This window comes from Cimex lectularius, unplaced genomic scaffold (assembly GCF_000648675.2).
Source record: "Cimex lectularius strain Harlan isolate CLEC.00 unplaced genomic scaffold, Clec_2.1 scaffold88, whole genome shotgun sequence".
Classification (NCBI taxonomy): domain Eukaryota; kingdom Metazoa; phylum Arthropoda; class Insecta; order Hemiptera; family Cimicidae; genus Cimex; species Cimex lectularius.
Genome location: NW_019392660.1, coordinates 504,480 through 526,941, shown reverse-complemented (window position 1 = coordinate 526,941; position 22,462 = coordinate 504,480). Strand labels below are relative to the sequence as shown.

Genomic DNA, 22,462 nt, shown 5'->3' with positions numbered 1-22,462 from the left:
TAATGCCAAATGACACTAAAACAGTTGTTGGATATATTGATGTTATTTAATTCTTTTATCAATTCTAAAGAATTGTTAATACCAAAGGTTTGAAATTGGTGTGATTTTTAATTATTTTGTTAATTGTACTTGCAAGTTTATGGCACGGGGAATTATAAAAGGTCTTATAGGTTTGTTTTCCTTGTGAATTTTGTCTGTACCGTATAAAATTGGGGGTTTTGGGTTACTAATTTATTCACAAATATCCCTGTTGAAGAATGTACTAAACTCATAAAGCAAAAACTTATCGAGAGAATGGTTTGAGAAATTTAAAATTAAAAAATGTAAAATTGAACAGGAGATAAATGCATTAATCTCTAAAAAAATAATAGATTTTGATCTACCTCCCATTTTAAATATGTATATAAATAATATTAAACGTCCAAATAATTAAAATAATTATTTTAATTGTTATTATTTTTATAATAATTTAATAATATTAAGGTATTATTCTAATTTTTTAATCTTTTATCTTTAATCACTAATTTATAATATATTTATTATATCAATATTTACCATTATAATATTTACTTGTGTTATAATTACTGCTTTTCGCACGTTCAAATTGAGCCATTAAAAAAACCAGCTTCTCATTGGAACGTTGGTGGGGTATCAGCGGGTTCACTTTTGCAATTCATGTTGAACTAAGGGCTCAAAATCCGGAACGTTGGAACAACTTACTGTGTGTAGGAACTATCTTTTTTTTTTTTAAAAGGATTGAATAATTACTATTATTTAAAAATCATTGGAAATTAATGGAATGATCAATGCTCGATTACTTTTGCTGGGTCTGTCTACTCTCATACGGTTCAGTTCCTCACTGAAGATGATATGAAATTGAAATATGTTTGAATGAAATGTAAACCAATGAGACATAGTACAGACCTGGTAAATGACCAATCAATAATCGCAGATGAATAACTTGCTGGTTCTGTCTACTCTCATACGGTTCAGTTCCTCACTGAAGATGATGTGAAATTGAAATATGTTTGAATGAAATGTAAACCAATGAGACATAATATAGACCTGGTAAATGACTGATCAATAATCGCAGATAACTATTAGCAGTCCAAACCTCCTCAAATGTTTTTTTTTTTTTTTTTTTTGATGCTAAATATATTATTTACAATTCTAACTAGATTGGTTGTTTGTTTCAAGGCATTCTTGTTTCAACTTTAGTTATTTTTTTAAGGAATCTGGATATTTGGAGGAGATGAGCAATTCGAGCACATTAGGAAACATCAATTCAGAGCCTTTTGACAAATACGCCGGAGAGGAGAAACAGATAACGGCCAATTTTATCGCCAACGAGGTCCAAATGGCTAGCATGTTGGACAACGCATCCAACGGTATGTACCATTACCACTCAAGTTTTGGCCGATTGTCTCAATTCGCCGTATTTCAGGATGGGCTTCAAAACCGAAAGAAACTGAAGTCATTAGAAGAGAGTGGAAGGAAGAAAACATGTGGCAGTCCCCTTCTCTTGACGGTATACACGACGGTAAGTAGATTTTTAATCAATCTGAACAAATAATTATTCAGTTCTTTCTCGACGAGGAAAATAAAACAAAAGAAAAAATGGTAATTATTCTATAGATTTTATGTTTTATTGGAAAGAAAAAATGCAATTTAGATTTTTTTTAGCGTTTGAGCTTGCTGAGCTTTGCTAGCTTGCAAGTGAATTCGTTTAAATTCTTTAAAAAAAAAAAAAAAAAAATCAGGGTGTCTACTGGCTGTAAAAATGCTTAACTGAAGATTGTAAAAACTTCAAACTTTCATAGAACATAAGCTAGCTTTCAACAGCTTATGACAATGTTATTTGTTATATGTCAGCCGTTTAAGCATGTGCTTTAATTTTTATTTGTATTCAATATAAAAGCTAATATTGCTGCATTAGGGACAAGAATGGAACTTCAGTTTTGTAAAAATGAAGAATAATCTGCCTACTCGTTTCTCCAAATCACCATAAAGAAAAGCAAATGTCACCTCAATTAACCAGTAGACACCTAAAACGAAAACATAAACCGAAGAAAGAAAAAAAAAGCATTCATAGAAAAATGTATTAGTTGCCCCAATGTTTACAAAAAAAATGAACAAAAATGAAAGAACGTGTGCCTTTGAACAGGATGGGTCGACTCCGTTGACCAAAAGTCTGTAGATGATGTAGTTGAAAATGGAGATTGGAAGCCCGACAATAGTATGTGGCAGTCACCTTCACTTGATGGTGTCCATGACGGTAATTATTCGAACGCTCAATGATTTTCGCTTGCATCTGATTCTTCAGTTTCATAAAAACGCAACCCCCCTCTCCTGTAATATGATGCCTGATGACCCCTTTTTTTAAATAGAATATCCTAGCATCAGTGTTGCTTATTTAGTGTTTTATTTCAAAGCTATTTTATTATTACTTCTCTTTCATTTTACTTTTTTAATCAAAAACTTGTAAATTATTAAACAATGGTTATCTTTATTTTTAATTTTTTTATTATTAGCTGATTTTAATGCTAGATCTTTCTCTTTTTATAACATTTTTTATTATAAACAATACCATAAATTATTAATATGAAAAATTATATGCATTTTCAACATTGTTAAAATTGAGGATATTTGCCTGTTGATAAAGTAGAGATATTTTAGGTCATTGTTGAAAAAATTGGGATGAATTTGATTTTTTTTATTGTCTATATATTTTTTCTAAATTTAGGAAAACCAAACTTCTACTTTATACAATTTTTTCTTTCAGCTTCAGGTTTATATTATCTTGAAAAAAAATGTATACCTAAGAAACGGTGATCTTCATTCTGCTACATTTCTTCATTTATCTTTGCCTTGACATGGATTACACAAATTTTCAAACTTACAATTTTTTTTTCCCATTTGCGAAATGTCTTACAAATTAAACCAAAGCTATAAAATTATATTTTTTCTCGCTTAATTAAACAATTTTGCGAACTACTGCATGTTTTGATGTTTTATAATCGAAGAAAGTGCCCCCCTGTGTAGATTATTCATTTCACGAAAGTATCTCAGTACGACTAAATGTTTAACGAACCGTCATTTTTTTCAACCACTACCTTTAACTTTTTAGTTTTAAGCGTTGAGTGTTTCCCCTCCAAAAACAAAATGACAAGTTTCCTCGGCAAATCAGTCCAAGAGTAAATTCTCACAACATATCGTTTGGGTTTATTTTAATGTGACAAAGATTAAAAAATGTAGGGTTTTAATTTGCTATCAGTGATGACACTTTGCACTTATCACTAAGCAATGTGTATGCACATAACTAATTTTATGTAAGGTTCCAAAAATACAGTGAGAGAGATATGTCCATAAATATTGTAACGCTTGTCCGACTTAATATAACAAACAATTACAGCAAGTCAACTACTAATTCTGGAATGAACTTTTCCTCAATCGTAATATGACTTATTCCAAATGATGCTCGCCAATACCAGCTTCTATATCATCCAGCATCTTCCAGGATTGTCGCTTACTACCCTACTGAGTCCTTTACTTAACTGTGATGAGTCATCGAGTTGAGTTTTTCCTCGAGTTGACCGACTTTGCTTTGCAAATCATCCCCTTTTATATCAGTTTCCCAATCGGAGTACTCAATAAAATAAATAAGCCTTTTTTATTGGTTTATAATATGTACATAATTGAAACAGAGAAAAAAATTATTGATTTTCTTTTAGTTTTTTCTTCTTCTTTTTTCCTTCTCTTTCTTTCTCTTCTACCTCTTCTTCTTCTTTCATGCCACAGTCATTTATAAACCAGCCCTATTTAGAGCCTTTTCCCTCCAAGCTGTCTTATCTCTTGTGAGTATTCACCACGAACCTCCAGCAAACTCCTAAAAATTGTCTTCCCATCGTTTCTGAGGTCTTCCTCTTCTCCTAGTGGATAAGTGTGGTGTCCAATTGGTTGCCTTTTTGGACCCATCTGGAGAACGAATCACGTGACCTACCCGATTCCACTTCATTAGTCTAATTTTCGCAGTTACATCTTTTGCATTTATTTTCTTTCTGATATTATCGTTTCTCCATCGGTCCTTCCTTTTTATATTTAACATGCTTCGCTCCATTTTCTTTGAGTGACAGACATCTTATCCATAGTATGTTTTGTTAGAGGCCAGGTTTGAGCACCATACGTTAAGGTTGGCATAACGCAAGTGCCTAGTATTCTTCCTTTTTTGTATTCGTTTTTTAATATGTATTTCAGGCTCCAATACTTTTTCCATGGAGTACTCAATAACTCACAATAATTGCATTTCTGTTGTGCAACCTCTTGATCCATGTTGATGGTCATGAGGCGAAGAGTATGCAATGCCTATCTGGTTACCTTGGCCCAAAATTTAGTGTCCTGGACTGCTGGATGAACTGTGTATGTGACAACCTTCCCACACTAAATAACTCAGATTTTTTTTTCTCTGTTAGTTTGGCTGAGTGGTTAGGGTGTCCAACTCGAATTTGCCACACTAGAGGTCTTGGGTTCGAATCACAATGCAGCATTACTTTTGAATTGAAAATGGTTTGAAAGAAGTATTGTACAGTGGTTTCTATGTAGTTGAACATTAAGCCCTACATTTTTCAATTAATTAATCTTTATGTAAAGTATAGGTTGAGATAAAAAAAGTCAGTGTTCCGAGCGGGATTTGAACCGACGACCTTCAGCTCAATACGCTGCTCTACCTCTTGACTTATCTTGACTTCGATCGCCCACTCGTGACACTGACTTTTTTTATCTTATTAATTGTTATTTAGTCAATTGGATCACGAAATCTTATGGATTAAGCCATACTGAATAACGGGTATTACTTTACTTTATAAAAAATACCTGTTTCCTCCAAAAATTTGATCGTGGGATCAAAAGATTCACCGTACTCGAGTACAATTATCATTTCAGTAGCTCTCCTACATGTTCTTTATATGGATTCAAGGAGTGACACCCTTTAATACGATCAGTGGCCATGAAGCGTAACGTTTCTACGAATAAGAAATTTTTGCCATTTAGGAGGGGAGAAATTGAAATACAATGCCGCACTAAATGTGTTAATTACGACACATTTGACAGATTCAGCATGCCTGCCACACACGCAAGCTTTATCCCAAAAGTGTCTGTCAGCTATGACAACCATTTGTGAGCCGGATTTGGATCTTTTTCTGTATTTTGCACACTGAGGGCGACCTATTCCATTCTCTTGATCTGAAAGTGCTTGGATGTCTCTGTCCTGAACGCTGCTCTCTTTTCTTTACCATATTCCGTACAGTTTAATTTCAGCAAATCAGATCGGGATAGTCAAATCAGGAGGATAGAACATCCTAGCTTTCGCCACCTCATCCTTTGCCCAATATATCCTGATAAGAACGTTTTTTTCTGAGATGCTCCAATTCAGGATATCTTTCAGACAAAGCGACCGGAGGATCTTCCAAGAATCAATCCTTTAGATCCCATATCACAAGACATGTTTTGTATCATGACCTCAATTATTATGAATTAAGTAAAGGTCGCTGTTTCAAATCCCGCTCGTGACACTAACTTTTTCATCTCAACCAAGACTTTAGATAAAAAGTATAATTAATAAAAAAATAAATGATTTCTAAGGATCGAATTCTTCATCTCAAGAACTTAGTTTTAATATCCTAGAATATGAACTTCCAGAATGACCAAATTATACACACAAAAAATATATGACTAGGAAATTTAGATTGAATTATTATTTTAACGTGGATTTGTTTTTGGACTGGATACACAGATTTTTTGTGTGACCATTTTTCCAATGTCGATTTTGGGGGAGTGTAAGTAATTCCTTACAAGTACTGGAGGGCTTAAAGTTCAGCTACCCCATCAGCTGTTAGGTGAAGGGTCAAACCACTTCACAATACTTATTTCATACCATTCCAAATAAAAACTAAGTGCTGGGATTTAACCTAGCATCAGACATCCTAACCACTCAGCCACCATGGTCGATTTTGAGGAATGTTTAATTGGTTAGGGTTCGGGACAATTTAGGTTAGATAAGATTAGGGCAGTTCATTCAAGTTAAAGTTTAGATAAATAAAAAGGCTGTTTTTAAAAATATTTTTTAATAGTTTTAATTGTTCTTAGCTGACCAAAGTCACGATAGCTCAAGTGGTTAGAGCAGTGGTGTATTGAGTCAAAGGTCGTGGGTTCGAGTCCTGCTTGTGGCACTCTTTTCATCTCATCCTCTCTTTACATGAAAAATTACAACTCACTTTTATATTTTTAATGAACTATGGGATATACTAAATGTGAGAAAATATGAATGATCTTTATAACCAAAGTATCTATTATCAAATTAAATCATGATTGTTTTCTATCATATGAACACTAATAATTATTAAATAAATGTATAGTATTTGCAAAGTTGTGCTTTTGGGAAAGTTGATCACTTTGTTTTTGGAGCAAATAACAAAACTGATATCCTTGTTTTGGCCTGTTAGACATTTCACTAACATTTTTTAACATGTCCGACGTTCGTTTTTGTACAAATAAGGAGGCCCATTAAGCAGTGACAGTGAGGAGGGTGTCGTGGAGGAAGGGAATAACACGACTAGAAGGAAGAACCGGAGGACGCTTGGGAGCTCGAGCGGTTCCGACATTGCACTGCATGAAGGCAATGACCTTTCAGATTCGGATCCTGGTGAGCCTCCGAAAGTTACCCAGTAGGTGACAGACTAACATTATTTTAACTAACAAGGTTTGCATTCACACGCCGTATCAAGCGAAATCTACTAACACGGAAAATTTATACTAACCCTGGGGGCAAATGGGAAAATTTATTTTAACCATGTCAGCAAATGTAATTTTGACGAGTTTTGTTGAGCAGATTTTGTTTTTTATATAATATTTTATTTGCCACTTATTGAAAATTTATCTTTTTTTTTTCTCCTGCAAATAGATTTCACATGGAAAAAAACATGGTATTTTAAAACTATAAGTTTGAACTTATTTTCGTTTTTTTCTCTACTGATGGAGATTATTTCTTCATTTATCTCTGTAGATCTTTTTTCCCTGGCTTAAATATTTTTGTTAACAAAGACCAATTTGCTTAATTTTTTCCTGTCAGTGTGGTAGTCGTAAAACAAATATTTTTGAAAAAAGAAGCAGTTAAGGAAATTATGGTTGCTACTTAGTAGATTAGAAAGTGGTCATTCGAATTTTATAGATTTAGTGAAGATTAAAAGTTAAATTATTAGGTTTTTTGCATGTTTAATGGTCATAATTTGCCAAAATTAAATCTGTTTTGGTAATAAATTCATTTTTCTTTAAAACTGATTTTTTTTTTTTTTTTAAAGGTGAATTGACATTACCAATTTTGCTAAGAGATTCTGTTATGCCCTTAGGTTCTGATTTGATTCAGGAATCGTTGTCGAACATAGGAAGCCAGGCAGACGTACACAGGTAAATACAAATTATTCTAAGTTGTGAAGAATACCCTGGGAATTCGAAGTAATATGCAAGATTGGTTCAAATCATATTTACCTGATTGTTCGCATGTGCCCAAATCGCAGATGCGTTGAGTGATTTCAACCATGGTGTTCCTCAGGGCTCTGTGCTAAGACCAGTTTTATTTTTGATTTATATAAACAACCTCCTGGTAATAGTTGGGCAGACATAGAGATTCAAATGCAAGCAGACATGTGATGGTTTGCACATAATTCCGAAATCAAAATTTGTTTCAGCCCAATCTGCCCTAATCCCCGTATGATTATTATATTTAATTGTTTCAGAGGTGATTCAAATTTGCACCAACTGCTTTAACATCGAACAAATAAGTTTTGGGACTAATTATCGACGAAATATTAAAATGGCATGCCCATATTGATCAGCTCCGGAAAAATATAGTTTGGGCTGAGGCAATTTTTTTTTTTTTTTTTTTGGGGGGGGGACATGTGAAAATGGTTTTCTGTTGGGCTGTTGTAAATAACGCAGGTTTTAATGTTTTCTTTTAATTACCCCTCAATATAACATTACTTGGGAATAATTCAGTCTTACTAAGATGTAAATGTGCGATTTTTGTGTAATTTTGTTGCATGAGTTTAAACTTGGCCAGAAACATTAATGAAGTCCGGGGCGATGGCAGTGTGGGTGAGAGCACCGTTCAGAGATATTTTCAAAAAATTTCGAGAAAAAGACTTGAAGATAAAGAAGGTCGTGATGATTTGGTCAAAAAACAATTGTTGAGTACTTGCTGAGAATCTTTCAGTTAGCAAATCAACCATCGCTGATCTTAAGGCAATTGGAGAGGTGTAAAAGCTCGAAATTTGGGTTCCTCGTGCATTAAACAACCACCAAAAAAATTATGAAGTTTTAGCAAAATTTCTTTGACAAAACAGAAGCGAATCTTTTCTGGATAGAATTGTTACTACCATTTTTAAATTCATAAAATATTTATTGATCAAAAGTTGTTAGAAATTCGTTTATAGAATTTGTTAATAACGAAGACTCGACATTCTATTCAGAGGGTATGTAGAAGTTGCGTTGAGGGAAGTGTATTGGGAGTGATGGAGTGTATTTTAATCAATGCAAAATGTTTCAAATCATTTATTTAATTGTTTTTATTTTTATAAACATAAACCTGCATTATTTTCCGGGCAACCCAATGAATTCTTGGTTCAATCACATATGGTCACGTCGGGAGGTGCATATGCCATGTGAAAGATCGAATAGGCAAAGCACACACAAATTTTTTTAGCAGTCTACAAGGAGAGAATGGAACACACACTTCCATTTTTTTTTTTTTAAATACAATATTTTACCACTACATTACCTTGTAGAATTTGAAGAAACTTTTTTAACAGAGGGGAAATAGAATAGATTGTAAAATTTTAAATTCTAAATTGGGAAACCCAATGCAGTATGTCCTCAAAACCTCTCTAGTGCTAAAAAGATTCTTGTATGAAGGCCCTAAATGGGCTTTATAAACACCAGGAGGCTTAAAAAAGGTGTTTTAATAAAAAAAATTCAAATAAATTAAACAGCCACTAAAGTCTCATCGAATACAATCAGGCACAACTCCATATTCAATTTAACTAAAATTTGTCTATTCCCAAGTCTTGTTTTAAGTTTGTTCTTTAATAAAATTGAGGCAGGACACCCTAAAATAGAAATTCCTCTAGGGTATCTGTAGCTTATAGATATAGAACTTTTATTCTATTTTTGTTGATATAATAAAATTGTATTTTTATAAATTAATTTTTAGTTTAAACATGTTTTTTTATCTATTTTCATCTTGATGTATATAATCTAGTTTGTCTAATTTGCACATTAATTGTTTTTCTCCAGGGTGCTGGCCTCCCCATGATAATCTGCGAACGAAGACGACATAAAACCTAACTAAGCATATTTTCAAGTTGTCAGCTTTTGCCGGCTGCAGATATTTCAAGCCCGGATGTTCTAGATTTTAGATAAAGGTTTGATTTCGTACCGAAGCAGGAAAATTTATATAGTAATGATGTTAGAATTCATGTTTAAATCTAATCTATCATAAGCTAAAGATCAGTTTCGACGCAACAGTTATTACGATTTTATTTGGTACGTTTTGGGCTTGTTTGTTTGCAATTCCTGATAAGACATGACCAATTTGATTGAGATTATTCTAATGTAAATAGAATTGTTTTTTACTTTTTCTTTGTGTGTGTTAACTTTTATTTTCACTGTTGTTATGAAACTGGTTTAGGAATAAAATATTTAGATTTTCTTTTCAGTAAAATTAAATATTTGTACATAACAATGAACAACTAATATTATGATATATCAATCTTAGTAGAAGCTTTAACCATGTTATCCTTGTATATTTTTCATGAAAGGTTTAACTTTATATTATTATTGATATAAAGTGTGATAGTTATTCTTTTGCATTTGCCTAATTCGAAGGGATTTTTTGGAAAAAAAATACTTAAAGACTTTAGTGCTACTGCTGTTTAAAAAGAGGCACGAAGCCCTTTTTCATAATATTAAGTGTTTTTTAAATTAACTTTCTTCAAAAGATCAATATATTTGTTTAATAAAAATTATATATCCAACTATGAAACAATAATAGGATTAATATTGTTTACTATAGTTCAGATTCTATTTATTAATGAATGTTTGTTATATTTTTTGGAAAAGTTTTAACGTACATTATTATTAATCAAATTCATATTTTGAACTATTTTTGTAGAAAAGTCTGTGCAAGAAGCGGGTGAAAAGTTTGTGCAAGACGCGGGTGTGATTGGCGCCAATCTGAAAGTTTTCTCCAAACGCGCGGCGTTCAAATTAGTCGGTCCAAATCGGTTTTTTCGAATTTCAATGTCTTCCTTTCTATTCGTAGGGCTTTTCGTTTTGGGAGTCGCTGCCTGTTTGGAAAATTTTAAACAAATTCGGATTCGCCAAGGTTTGTTTTTTTTTTAAATTTGTTTTTCAAGAATTTATTTTGTCTAAATGGTAAAGGGTCGAGTTTGCACAGCCTTCAAATTATTTTTTAATCCGACCTGCTGTGCTTCCTTGAGGTGATATTTCTTTTCAAATTTGTTAACAAAAGTTTTATATTTTCTAATAGAAGAGAATAATATTGTTGTTAAAAGTCATAGAAAATATTACACCAATAATAAATAATTTAAAAAAATAATAATAGAGACGAGATGATAAATGGTTAATTAAAATAGCCTCAGATTCTGGTGTTCTCTGTTAGATTAAGGTTGTAACTGACCTTGTGTTTTAAACATTTTGACATCAGTATTAAACATATATGTTTAAGGCACAAATCCTAAAAAAATAATTGTGAAGTTTATTATATTATAGATATATAATTATAAGAAAGAGAAATTATTTGCACTGTCCGATGTTTATTCTTTCAAAGAAATGCTGGCGGCACAATGTAAACTATATAAATAAATAGTATTTATTGATAACTAATCCGTTTTTGTTTTTATTTTCTTACCTTTTGTTAAGATATATACAAGGTGGCCCCAATCGATTCAGCCACACTTCCAGATCTTATAGGAAATTGAATGCTGAGTAAAAAAGGTCCTATGAGCCTGTGTCCGCAAACCCTTCAGTTCCGAGCTACAGGCAAAAAACCATGAAAAACCACGTTTTTTGACCTTATTCGTGAAATTGTTAGTAACCCGTTAGCCTGACCTAAAACAGCTCGAAACAATATCTGTAGAGGATTAATTTCTGCGTCGAATGAGATTAAAACCAGCCCGATCGGCCGAAAATTTCATTTTTGGCAATTTTTCGAAGTTAGGAGGTGAAAAGGGGTACACAAAATTCACCATTTCTGGCATTTTTATCGAAAATTCACAACTTCAACACCCTATCAAAAAATTCTCTGTTAGATTTGTCGTACATTTTTTCATTCAGTAGGGGGTACCCATCAGAAAACAGTAACATTCAATTTGGGTGAAAAGCAGTAAATTAGCCAAAATTCGAATGTTTCATGAATCGGACTGGGGTCGGTCTAATGTGACGGAGAATTCGATCACCAACAAACGAGGTTTGTAACGAAGAATTTTTTGATAGGGTGTTCAAGTTGTGAATTTTCAGAGGCATCTCATGTCTGAATGGTGTGGCCAAGATTTTTTCTTGCTTACTGCTCAGAAGGTTAGAAGTTTATGTTGATGCCAACGGTCTTCTAGGTGAAAGTCAAATGGGGTTTAGAAAAGGGTTCTCGACTAGTGACAATCTGTTTGTCTATTGGCCAATGTAGTCAATTTAAGCTTGAAACCAAAGCAGAAGACGTATTGCTTCTTTGTGGATTTGAGAGCTGCTTTTGATGGTGTAGATCGTCGGGGATTGTTTTTAAAACTCATTGACTTAGGATTTTCCTCAAAGATGGTCAACACTTTAAAAACCTTATTCTCTGAGACTTCTGCGAATGTGCGTGGTAAGGAGGGTATTTCAGAGTCTTTTAAAGTGCATTGTGGAGTGCGTCAGGGTTGCCAGTTGAGCCCAATCTTATTCGCTCTCTTTTTACATGACCTCCCAAATGTCCTGGAATGTGGAATCCGTGTAGGTAATACGTCAATTAAAATGAATGCGGACGATATAGTTATCCTATCGGATAGTGCAACTGGCTTAAAAAGAAATATCAAACTATTTGAATATTACTGTGAACAGTGGAACCTCATAGTTAATTTAGAGAAGTTGAAAATCATGGTGTTTAGGAGAGGGGGTAGGTTGAGTTCTCTGGATCGCTTTTTTTTTAGGGGCAATCTCATCGAGATTGTAAATGAATATAAATATTTAGGAGTCATATTTACCCCGAGACTCTCTTGGAACAAGCACTTCTCTTGGAAAGCATCAGTGGCTAAATTAGGTCTAAATAACACATGGTCAGCCTTCCTATTCAAAGAAACTATCCCTATTAAAGTCTAGTATAATATTTTTAAGGCGATAAGTCGTGCAAATCTGCTATGGCTGTCAAATGTGGGGATACCAGAGGTTTGAAGCAATAGAAAAAGTGCAACGTTTTTTTGTAAGAAAGTTGTTCACATTGCCACCTGGTACACCAAACTATATATTATATTTAGAAACCAATTTGGATTTAATTTTGGTGTATACACTTAAGCTTCACTACTCCTATATTGTGAAAGTTCTGATTCTCCCAATACCAGATACACAAAAATAACATCGTTGGCGGTCATAAAGACTAATATTTCATGGTTCGCTCACTGGAAATATTTGTTTATAAAGTACAACTTGCCCTTCCTCATATCCTTAGACAACCTCTGTGACTGGCATAATCATTTTTCAATTCTTATTAATCAAATTAATAAACAACATCACGAAGAATGCTGGTTTCGTGTCTGAGCATCTACGCATCTCACACTTTACAAGGAGGACAAATTTCTTCTGCATTTTTCGACCTACATGAAGATAATTTTGACGGTCTTTGTCTCAATGAGTTGCGATGGCTATTTAAGCTAAGAAGTGAGGTTTTGCACTTAAACTCGGCTGTTTGGATCAGAGGGGAATTAGGAATCTGTTCTTTGTGTAATTCGCGCTCTATTAAAACTGTATCCCACTTCTTGGCGGAGTGCTCAATCCTGGGTGAGATTCGGTTGTTGCATCTCGGATGTTTCACTCTCCCCAGGGTTGACCTGTTACGGTTTTTGAGTGGCTCAAATTCGCGGCCCTTAATTCGATACGCTAGGCATGCATGGAATTACAGATATGAATTAATTAATGAGTTTAATTTTTGATTTCTTTTGTATAACCTGTTATTTTTGTTCTCTTTCGCATTTTGGCAGTTGTTGTTTCTCCTTTTTTTTCTTTTTATTGTGTAGGCTATAACTTTTATTTTATTGTGTATTTTTTCGTTTTTGACTGTTTAATCAAAGACCTCTGGCAGACGGATCCAAGATCCATGGCCTTAAATGCTTTAAAATCTAAATTGTCTTTTTTCCTTTTTTTATGTTTAATAAAGCATTATTATTACTTATTATATTACAAGTTGTGAATTTTCGATAAAAATGCCAGAAATGGTGAATTTTGTGTACCCCTTCACCTCCTAACTTCGAAAAATTACCAAAAATGAAATTTTCAGTCATCGGCGTCAGTGGATCTGTTCATCTGAGAAACATTGCAAGAACATGGTTGAAAGAAGACCCCCAGAGTCTTAACTGCTCAGAAGAAGGATCTTCCAAACTTGAATTAGAGTCGGCCATGTTTGGTAGACACACAGTCACTTTTGAGGCTAAAGCCCAAATGGCCCTCTTCAGGTTTTACTATCACGATCCAACCTACTGGTGATAACAAGCAAAAAAGAATATGGTACAGAAATGGTCGTCAGTGTCAGTAGACCTGTTCATCTGAGAAACTTGGAAGAGCACGGTTGAAAGATGACCCCAGAGTCTTAAATGAACAGAAGAAGGATCTTCCTACCATTAGAAAAGGCCTTATATGGTCGACACCCAGCCGCTTACTTGGTGCTAAAGCCTGGACAGCCCACTTTTCCAATTTTATTATCATGTTATGACCCACTGATGAAACAACGAGCAATAAAAAATACAGTAGCATCAGCGAACTTGATCATCTGAGAAAGTCTTGTATGTCAAAAGCATGGTAAAAAGTTTGTATCTAGACATGGTAAAGAAAAGATTTCAGTGTCGGTGAACCTGGTCGTCTAAGTTGTTGAGGCTCTACTCTTTACCAATACTCATTTGAACAACCTTCTACCATGATTCAGAACAAAACAAAAATCATTTTCATTATTGGAATTTTATTAATTTTAAAATTTTCCATATTATTCTATTTTGGAAGTTTATTTTTTAAAGATGAGAGTTGAGTTAGACAATTATCCCTCCACTCCCTTCTTTCTTTGAGCTTATCCAAAGGAACTTTTTCGCACAGTTCTTTGGCCATTTGTTTTACTTGTTCTCCTTCGAATTTTGGCACAGGCAACATCGTCTGGCAAACCTTGTACATCGAATTGCAGTATCTTGCACAATAGTTTTCCATACCTGAAATATTCAGTCGGTAAGGATTGGTTGAAGAGTTGTAGATGAATGCTTACCTTCAGCATTGAGGTGCGCGGTTTCGAGAGGGCCGAGGAAAGCATATCTCATTCCAAGCCCTTCAGACATTACTTTGTCGACATCTTCAACATTAAGGATGCCTTCTTTGATCAGGTTCCAGCATTCATTGAGAATAACATACCTGAAGATTGAAAATTTTACACCTGATTTTATTCGCAAAAGTACACTTACTGAATTCTGTTGAGTGCAAATCCAGGAATTTCTCTGTTTAGTGTTACAGGTGCTTGGCCGATTTCGGTCATAATCTCTTTGGTTTTTTTCGTAACGCTCGGCTCAGTCCATGGAGCAGGAACGATTTCCACGAGAGGGACGAAATAAGGAGGATTGACCTTAAGAAAATTTTATTATTCAAACCGTTAAACATAAGTGTTTTTTCCTCACAGGATGGGCGACGACGATGTTTTTACGGTTTTTTAAATTTTCCGAAAAAAGTGAAGGTACGAATGTCGATGTCGAGCTTGCTATGATCGTCTTGTCGCCGACAACTTTATCAATTTCTTCATAGAGTTTTATCTTCAACTCGAGATTTTCCGGAATGCATTCTTGCATGTAAATCGCTCCCTGAAGACATTCCGACAGGCTCAAATTACCTAAATTATTCTCAATTTACTTTTTTCTTTTTTGTATAATAAAGAAATAAATGGATATTAATTACCTGATATCAAATTGTACTGTTCCTCAGCTGACAATTTTCCTTTGAGGATTTTATTTTTTTCCATGTTTTCGAGCTCATTTTTTATGAACTTTTTAGCCTCTTCCACTTGCTCAGACACAACATCGTAAATGCAGACGTTATAGCCGACACTCACAAACAACATGGACCAACTTCTTCCAATCAATCCACTAAGGAATTTTTAATAATAAAGTACCTAATATTTTGAATTGTGCTGATATATTTTCTGAATGTAATGTATAGATGTAGAATAAAATATAATTGTAAATTATTGGTAATAAGCAAAAAATATGATTTAAAAAAAATAATAGCAATTTAGGGCCAAATATTAAGGAAATACTGTAACAATAGTAAAAACAAACACACACAAAAAAAATTATAGCTAGAAAATTTTATATTCAATCAAAGTATTTGTACTCACTCAAAGTGTTTGTTTTCCATGTTGTTTGTTTGCTGTTTCTCCTGTTTTATGTTTATATACATTGGATTTTGAAGGGGTTGGGAAGGAAGTCGGGATAGAAAGATATTTTTTATATGAGGGGGCTTCTTTCAGGTGAAAGGATGGGTAATGGTTCGGCCTGATTATCCTTTCAGGATTATTTCGATGCAGACAATTAGGGAAAGGAAAGCCAAATTGTTGAAGAATTAGACTATGTAGAAATGTTTGATGTGTGGGATGTGATGATTTATGCTCTCAAAACTACCTTTGAAAAGAAATGGGCCGAGTAACGACCCCTGAGGTACACCAGATGGGACTATTTTTTTTACAAGTTACTAAATTCAGTTTCACAAATTTCTAACTTTCAAATCGGAGCTAAACCATTTGAGAAGAGAACCATGCATTCCAAGGATGATTAATTTTCGGATAAGGAGACAATGATCAACTTTATCAAATGGCTTGAATAAATCCAAATGTATTGTGTCTAACTGTTGATTTAGACGGGTTAATAAAGATTAAAAATAGGCATTACATTAAAAATTAGTTGTAAAAATAATAAGGATTATTTAATTGGATAAGTTATTTAATTGGAAACAGTGAAGTATAATTAGAAGTTTAATGGTTGTTTAGTTACTGAATAAACCCAATAAATATAAAAATCGAAAAAGAAGAGTGAAAAATATAAAATAAATAATTTTCCAAAGAATTTTAAACAGTTTATAGTGAATAACGCCTTAAATCTGACACCGGTATACTAAACCTGCACGACGTGCGAGCGTTGCAGAAGTGTTGGTCTTGCGCAAGGGGCAGATTTACAATCAAATGATTGATTTATAATTTATTTATTACTATACATTGTTAGTACTGATTATTTGGAGAGCAGAAGATGTGGTCTGGTATGACATAGATTTAGAAAAACATTTTCTTTATCTTGCCAACATTTCAATCTTATTGCGATCTTCAGGGCCTGGGATTTATAAACGTTGTTTAAATTATACAAATACACGCAGGATGTGAAAAATGAATTTATACAGCGTTAGAAATTTTAGAATCAATCAAAATATTTGTACTCACTCAAAGTGTTTGTTTCCTGTGTAGATGTGTCATTATTGTGTGCCGTGTTGAGAGTACCAGTGAGATATTGATGTTTTATGTTTTTTTATACTACAATTAATTAAGGTTTTTAGTTGAGATAAAAAAGTCAATGGCACGAGCGGGATTCGAACCCACGATCTTCTGCTTGATACGCGGCTCCTCTCCCACTTGAGCTAGCGTGACCTCGATCCACTCAGACACTAACTTCCCATCTCAACCTCACATGTAATCTATTTGATGTCGTGAATTAGAAAATTACAATATATTTTATTGGAAAAACTGTTTTATGTTTATTCAATAAAACAATTATTGAATGTTTTAATACCTAGTTGTTTTATTACGTAAATTAAAAATCCAGAACTATTAATTCTTTCATAAAACTGACATTATACATTTACATGAAGGTTCGTTAAAATTTTATAATAATTTTGAGCAGTTAATATGATTGAGATCTAATTTACATCCAAGCTTTTATGATCAGTAATGGTTTATTAATAATAATGTGTTGTGGCATCGGAAAAACATTATAAATTAATTAAGGTTTTTAGTTGGGATAAAAAAGACAGTGTCACGTACGGGATTCGAACCCACGAACTTCGGCTAGATACGCTGCTGCTCTACCACTTGAGCTATCGTTCCTTCTATTTGAAAAATGACAAAAGGAGGGAGAATTAAAAAAAGGTGGGGGATTCGGTACAATTTCTCAACCATTTGCAGTGAAAATATATAAATTTTTGCCGCAGCTCTACCACTTGATTTATCGTGACCTCGATCCACTCTGACACTAACTTCCCATCTTTTGAATTTTCCCTCCTTTTTGCCATTTTTCAACCCCCGACTTTTTTATCTCGACTAAAAACCTTAATTAATTGTGATATATTAATTGGTCAAGCGGACCACGAAATTAGTGAATTTAGAGTTTTTATATACGTTGGATTTTAAAGGAGTGGGGAAGGAAGTAGGGATAGAAAAACATTTTTATATGAGCAGTCGGCTTCTTTGAGGTGGAAGGAGCCGACAATGGAAAAAGAAGAGTCTACTGATAACTTCATTCTAATTGGCTACTCATCGGACCTTACGGTTTTTGTTGCATTTCTCTTTGTGTTCCATATGTGGTAAATTGAGGTATTTGACCATTTACATACACACACACACTCATAATACACATTTACACTAATAAACCTAGTTTCCTAATATTACAACTAAAGTGGAGATCGGTAAGATGGTTCTAATCTTCCTCCTCCTTCCATTCTCGTGAATAAATACATTCAAACAGTATGTACTACAAATTCCTGGGAGAGTATCAATAACTGGGGCATGAAACAATTCCTTAGGGAGTGGAATTTATCCCCCGGACACAGGCAATCGAAAGAGTTTGTTAAGGTGATCAAACCAGCGGAATCTAAATGGCTATTCTCTATCTCAAGGAAGGGAATTAGAAGGCTGATAGGTATTCTGACGAGCCACTGCCCACCTTGAAGATACCTCTCCTTAATGGATAGTCTACCAGATCCCTTTTCCTGTTTTTGCGAAATAAAAAAAAGAAACGTCAAGGCACTACCTTGCAGAGTGTGATAGGTATGCTAGGTCTAGATTTGAAATCTTTGAAGGAGAGGACATCACCAAATCACTCCCTGAGATAAAATGGTCCAAAATCTTGGGGTTTGTGAACAAGTCCAAGAGGTTTATGCAGGACACGTGAACCAACCAAGTCCCCGACCTTTAGGGACCCTGCATAATACATATGTACAAATTCCATTCGTCCATAAAACTAATCCTAAGGTTTTTTGACGGGCCTGTGGAGTACTCGATATTCCTCGACAGCCACGTCCATTCACACATAACCTCTCACGCTAATAAATATGATCATACTAGAAAGGACGTAGCATCTCGGTAGTAGTACTGCAACCAAGACCATCGACCCTTCCTACAATCATACTACAAATGTATTATCACTAACCTAAATCGGTGGGCGTGTGAGTTACTTGATATTCAGTCCCAGCCGCAGCCATGCATGCTAAACCACTCATGCTAATAAATACGTTCATACAATACAATGGGGGGGTGAACCACATGTTATATGCAGCTGTAAGCATTTATTGATTTTAAATATGTCATAAGTTGATCTTTATGGTCGCTGTTATGCCTTAGAATTTTTGAGATCTCGGAAGGTAGGTCGCACCGCTCTCTGTGTCGTGCCAGCTGTTCGCATTCTTCTAGGATGTGCTTCACTGTCACAACACACAGAGGACATACTAATACATGTTGAAATAAAAAAGTCAGTGCCACAAGCAGGATTTAAACCCCACGACCTTCGGCTCGTGCCATTGACTTTTTTATTTCAACAAAAACCTTAATTAAAAATTAATTATTTGAAAAGAATTTATTTGGTCAATCAGACCATAAAACCTAATAGATTAATTTTATATTTCATTATATTTGAGATCACCTCTGCAGGGTGAAAGGAGCTTGTACATTGAATAGGTTTGTTGGGTTTTAGGGTCATTTTAATTACAGAATATTTCCACTGTATTTAGAAGTATGTTTGTGTATGTTGATAATTAACACAGCATTGTAAATGTATGCCAGAAAGAGCAGGCCTTTATAATAAAATATGATAAAAATCTAAAATTTAAATATGACAGTTATATATAAATATAAAAATCCAAGTTAACATAATTAAAGCTGTATAAAAGATATCACATACCTTCCGATAATGGCAATTTTTCCTTTGTTGCCAGACATAATTTGCTGACAGGATTGAATTAGAAAACAACTATCATGTCCCACTTTCACTGGTTTGTAATATCTATGGCTTTCTGGTTACATAAGAGATAAAGACAGCCAGATAAAATTTTTATTTATATGTTATAAATGACATTTTTTAAACTGAAACAAAAATCTACTTGAAGAGTAAAAAATAAACGTTTCAAATGATTCATATCATTGAATTGACAATGAATGCTACTGTCGATTCGATGATTCATATCAATGACAATGAATGCTGTTGTCAATTGATCACCAGCCTTGACATTCTTCGACATGTTCCCTAACAAAACTAATTTTCTACATTTTGATAGATAAAATTGTGAAAATATGTGACAAGGGTCCCTTTTTTAAACCAGGGTTTAAAAAAATAAATTTCCTTTTTTTTAACATTTCTTAAACAAAATTTAGGGGTTCAAAGACCAACACCGTTTCCAAGTAGTGAATCCCGGGAAATGTTCATCACCGTCCTGACGAGGGGATTCACATTGATCCCCACGGCATGGTACGGTGTGAAAAGGCTAAAGGGGCTCCGGTTGTACTATTCCTAATTGAGGTACTCGCTTTCCCAACCACTCCTCACTAAGGAAAACTCCTACCACCAACCCCTCTCCCTACATCCTATCACCCCCTAACGAAAGTCTTGGGCTTGACAGAAAACAGCATCCAATCAAAGGTGTCATGCATTCTGTGCCGAGTGATTCACTGTGTTAATGTGGCTGCCTTGACACCGGGCAACATCAGAGAGTAATTAGCCTTCTCCATTACATGGCGTAGGGCAAGGGTGGTTTTTATACCAAAAGTGGGGAAAAAAGACCCTACATCACCTAAATCCTACAGACCAATCAGCTTAACATTCTTTCTATTAAAGACCCTTGAAAAGCTGATAGACAACTATATAAGAATGCCAGCACTGGTAAACAAGCCTCTCCATTACTGTCAGCATGCATATAGAGCAGGAAGATCATCAGAAACTGCACTGTACCAACTTACCAGTGACCTAAAGGAAAAACTGGAAACAAAGGAAATAGCAATCTGCGCGTTCCTTGATATTGAGGGAGCTTTTGACAATGCATCTCATGCATCAATGGAAGCCTCCCTGGGGAAAAAACACGTATACCAAACCACATCTAGATGGATTGGAGAACTGCTAAGAACCATAATAGCCGAAACAAATGTAAGAATAAAGACTATAGAAGTCAGAACAACAAAAGGATGTCCTCAAGGAGGGATATTATCACCTCTTCTATGGAGCCTAACAGTTGATGAACTGCTCGAAACCCTGGACCACTCAGGAATAAAATGTCAGGGATATGCAGATGACATAGTTCTGTGAGCCAGGGGAAAATTCGAGGAAACCTCTGCGATATAATCCAAGAGGGACTGAAAATCACAAAAGAATGGTGTAAAAGCGCAGGCTTAGGGATTAATCCAAACAAAACAACTGTAAAAAGGAAGCTAGATCACATGAAAGAAATCAAACTCAACAACACTGTGATAGAAATCAAAAATGAAGTCAAATATCTGGGCATCACACTAGATAAAACACTAACATTNGAACAATCCAAGATGGCACATGTAGATTCTGCAAGGAGGCAGAAGAGACACCAACACATTTATTCACAAACTGCGGAGCTACATTAGCCCGCAGGAGGAAATGTTTTGGGATGTATAATGTGTCCATAGAAGAGCTTCAACCACTGAAACCAAGCCTATTAATCAAGTTTCTTGATGAAATAGGACTCACCGATGTGCTTTAGGCAGAGAACGGGGGATACAATAGCTCTTAAAGGGAGCAGTATACCATACTATACCATACCCTGAAAAAAATTACATCTATATCATCTACAAACAAAAATTAATACTGATTAACACTACTATTCTATGTTTGGGATGTTTCCAAAAAATAAATAAATAAATAAAATAGAGAGAGCTAATAAAATAATCACTCTTACCCTATCCTTAATCAATGAAAAGGCACTTTCCTACACGGATGTCCACCTTACTATATTTTTTTTTCCTAGAACAATCCGTGTAGGCCATGCTTCAGTGATAAGAGAGAAATGAGAATGACAGGGGTCCATAGAGATGGGCAAAGGAATCGAGAATCGATTCAAAGAATTCCTTCGATTCCTCAACTCCCGACTTCCAGTTTGACTCTTTGATTCTTTTGACGACTCTTCAACTCTGCGATTCCTCAACTCCCGACTCCCAGTTAGACTCTTCGATTCTTTTGACGACTCTTCAACTCTGCGATTCCTCATCCCAGTTAGACTCTTCGATTCTTTTGACGACTCTTCAACTCTGCGATTCCTCAACTCCCGACTCCCAGTTTGACTCTTCGATTCTTTTGACGACTCTTGAACTCTGCGATTCCTTCGATTCCTCAACTCCCGTTTTGACTCTTCGATTCTTTTGACGACTCTTCAACTCTGCGATTCCTCAACTCCCGACTCCCAGTTGGACTCTTTGATTCTTTTGACGACTCTTTAACTCTGCGATTCCTCAACTCCCGACTGACAGTTTGACTCTTCGATTTTTTTGACGTCCTTCAAATTTGTGTCAATAAGTGGTCGGAAGGATGGTCTTAAGTTTCCAGTTAAACTAGAACACACTAGATCAAAGGCTTGCCTGACGCCTAAGAAAGCACCTTACGCATTCCTTCCGATGTCCATTGTCCACATTCCCTACGGCACTAATAAACGGTAGAATACTGATGTTTTATGGTAAAAGGTATAATTTGAAAGATCTTTCCACTGTGATGGAAAAGTCAGAAAAAACCACTTGGAATGGTGTAAAGTGAGCTCATGCCCACAAAACAAACCATGAGAAACTCGATTCGCTTTTTGGCAGAGGGATGTTGGGGTTGCAGGTTGGGATAACGGTCCAGGGTTATGAACTCATCAATAA

General features: G+C 34.7%; 2 protein-coding genes across 15 annotated transcripts in view; one reads left to right on the top strand and one right to left on the bottom strand.

The window, feature by feature from the left end:
* LOC106668016 (ankyrin-3-like) overlaps positions 1–10,469 on the top strand; it is a 117,443-nt gene extending 106,974 nt beyond the window's left edge. For 5 of the 11 annotated variants that reach the window (XM_024224856.1, XM_024224854.1, XM_024224853.1 and 2 more), the window contains 6 exons: positions 1,232–1,388; positions 1,445–1,540; positions 2,165–2,275; positions 6,551–6,697; positions 7,401–7,458; positions 9,343–9,590. In XM_024224856.1, the coding sequence (XP_024080624.1) occupies positions 1,232–1,388; positions 1,445–1,540; positions 2,165–2,275; positions 6,551–6,697; positions 7,401–7,458; positions 9,343–9,361 (588 nt within the window). In that variant the 3' untranslated portion in view covers positions 9,362–9,590. Of the gene's footprint in view, positions 1–1,231; positions 1,389–1,444; positions 1,541–2,164; positions 2,276–6,550; positions 6,720–7,400; positions 7,459–9,342 lie in introns of all 11 variants that reach the window. The other 6 variants (XR_002909841.1, XR_001340694.2, XM_024224857.1 and 3 more) reach the window with 6 other exon arrangements.
* Positions 10,470–14,246: 3,777 nt separating this feature from the next.
* LOC106668054 (lambda-crystallin homolog) lies at positions 14,247–21,744 on the bottom strand. Of its 4 annotated transcripts, XM_014396467.2 has the most exons (8): positions 21,508–21,742; positions 21,300–21,372; positions 19,494–19,605; positions 15,235–15,422; positions 14,961–15,169; positions 14,751–14,908; positions 14,558–14,700; positions 14,247–14,504 (listed from the first exon to the last, which is right to left on the bottom strand). In XM_014396467.2, the coding sequence occupies exons 3-8, from the start codon at positions 19,529–19,531 to the stop codon at positions 14,293–14,295; spliced, it is 948 nt and encodes a 315-aa protein (XP_014251953.1). In that variant the 5' UTR covers positions 19,532–19,605; positions 21,300–21,372; positions 21,508–21,742; the 3' UTR covers positions 14,247–14,292. The 4 variants fall into 4 exon arrangements, with proteins under 4 accessions (XP_014251953.1, XP_014251952.1, XP_014251955.1 ...); XM_014396466.2 differs by lacking the exon at positions 21,300–21,372; XM_014396469.2 differs by lacking the exons at positions 19,494–19,605; positions 21,300–21,372 and having other exon boundaries at positions 21,508–21,744.
* Between the last annotated feature and the right edge of the window lie 718 nt (positions 21,745–22,462).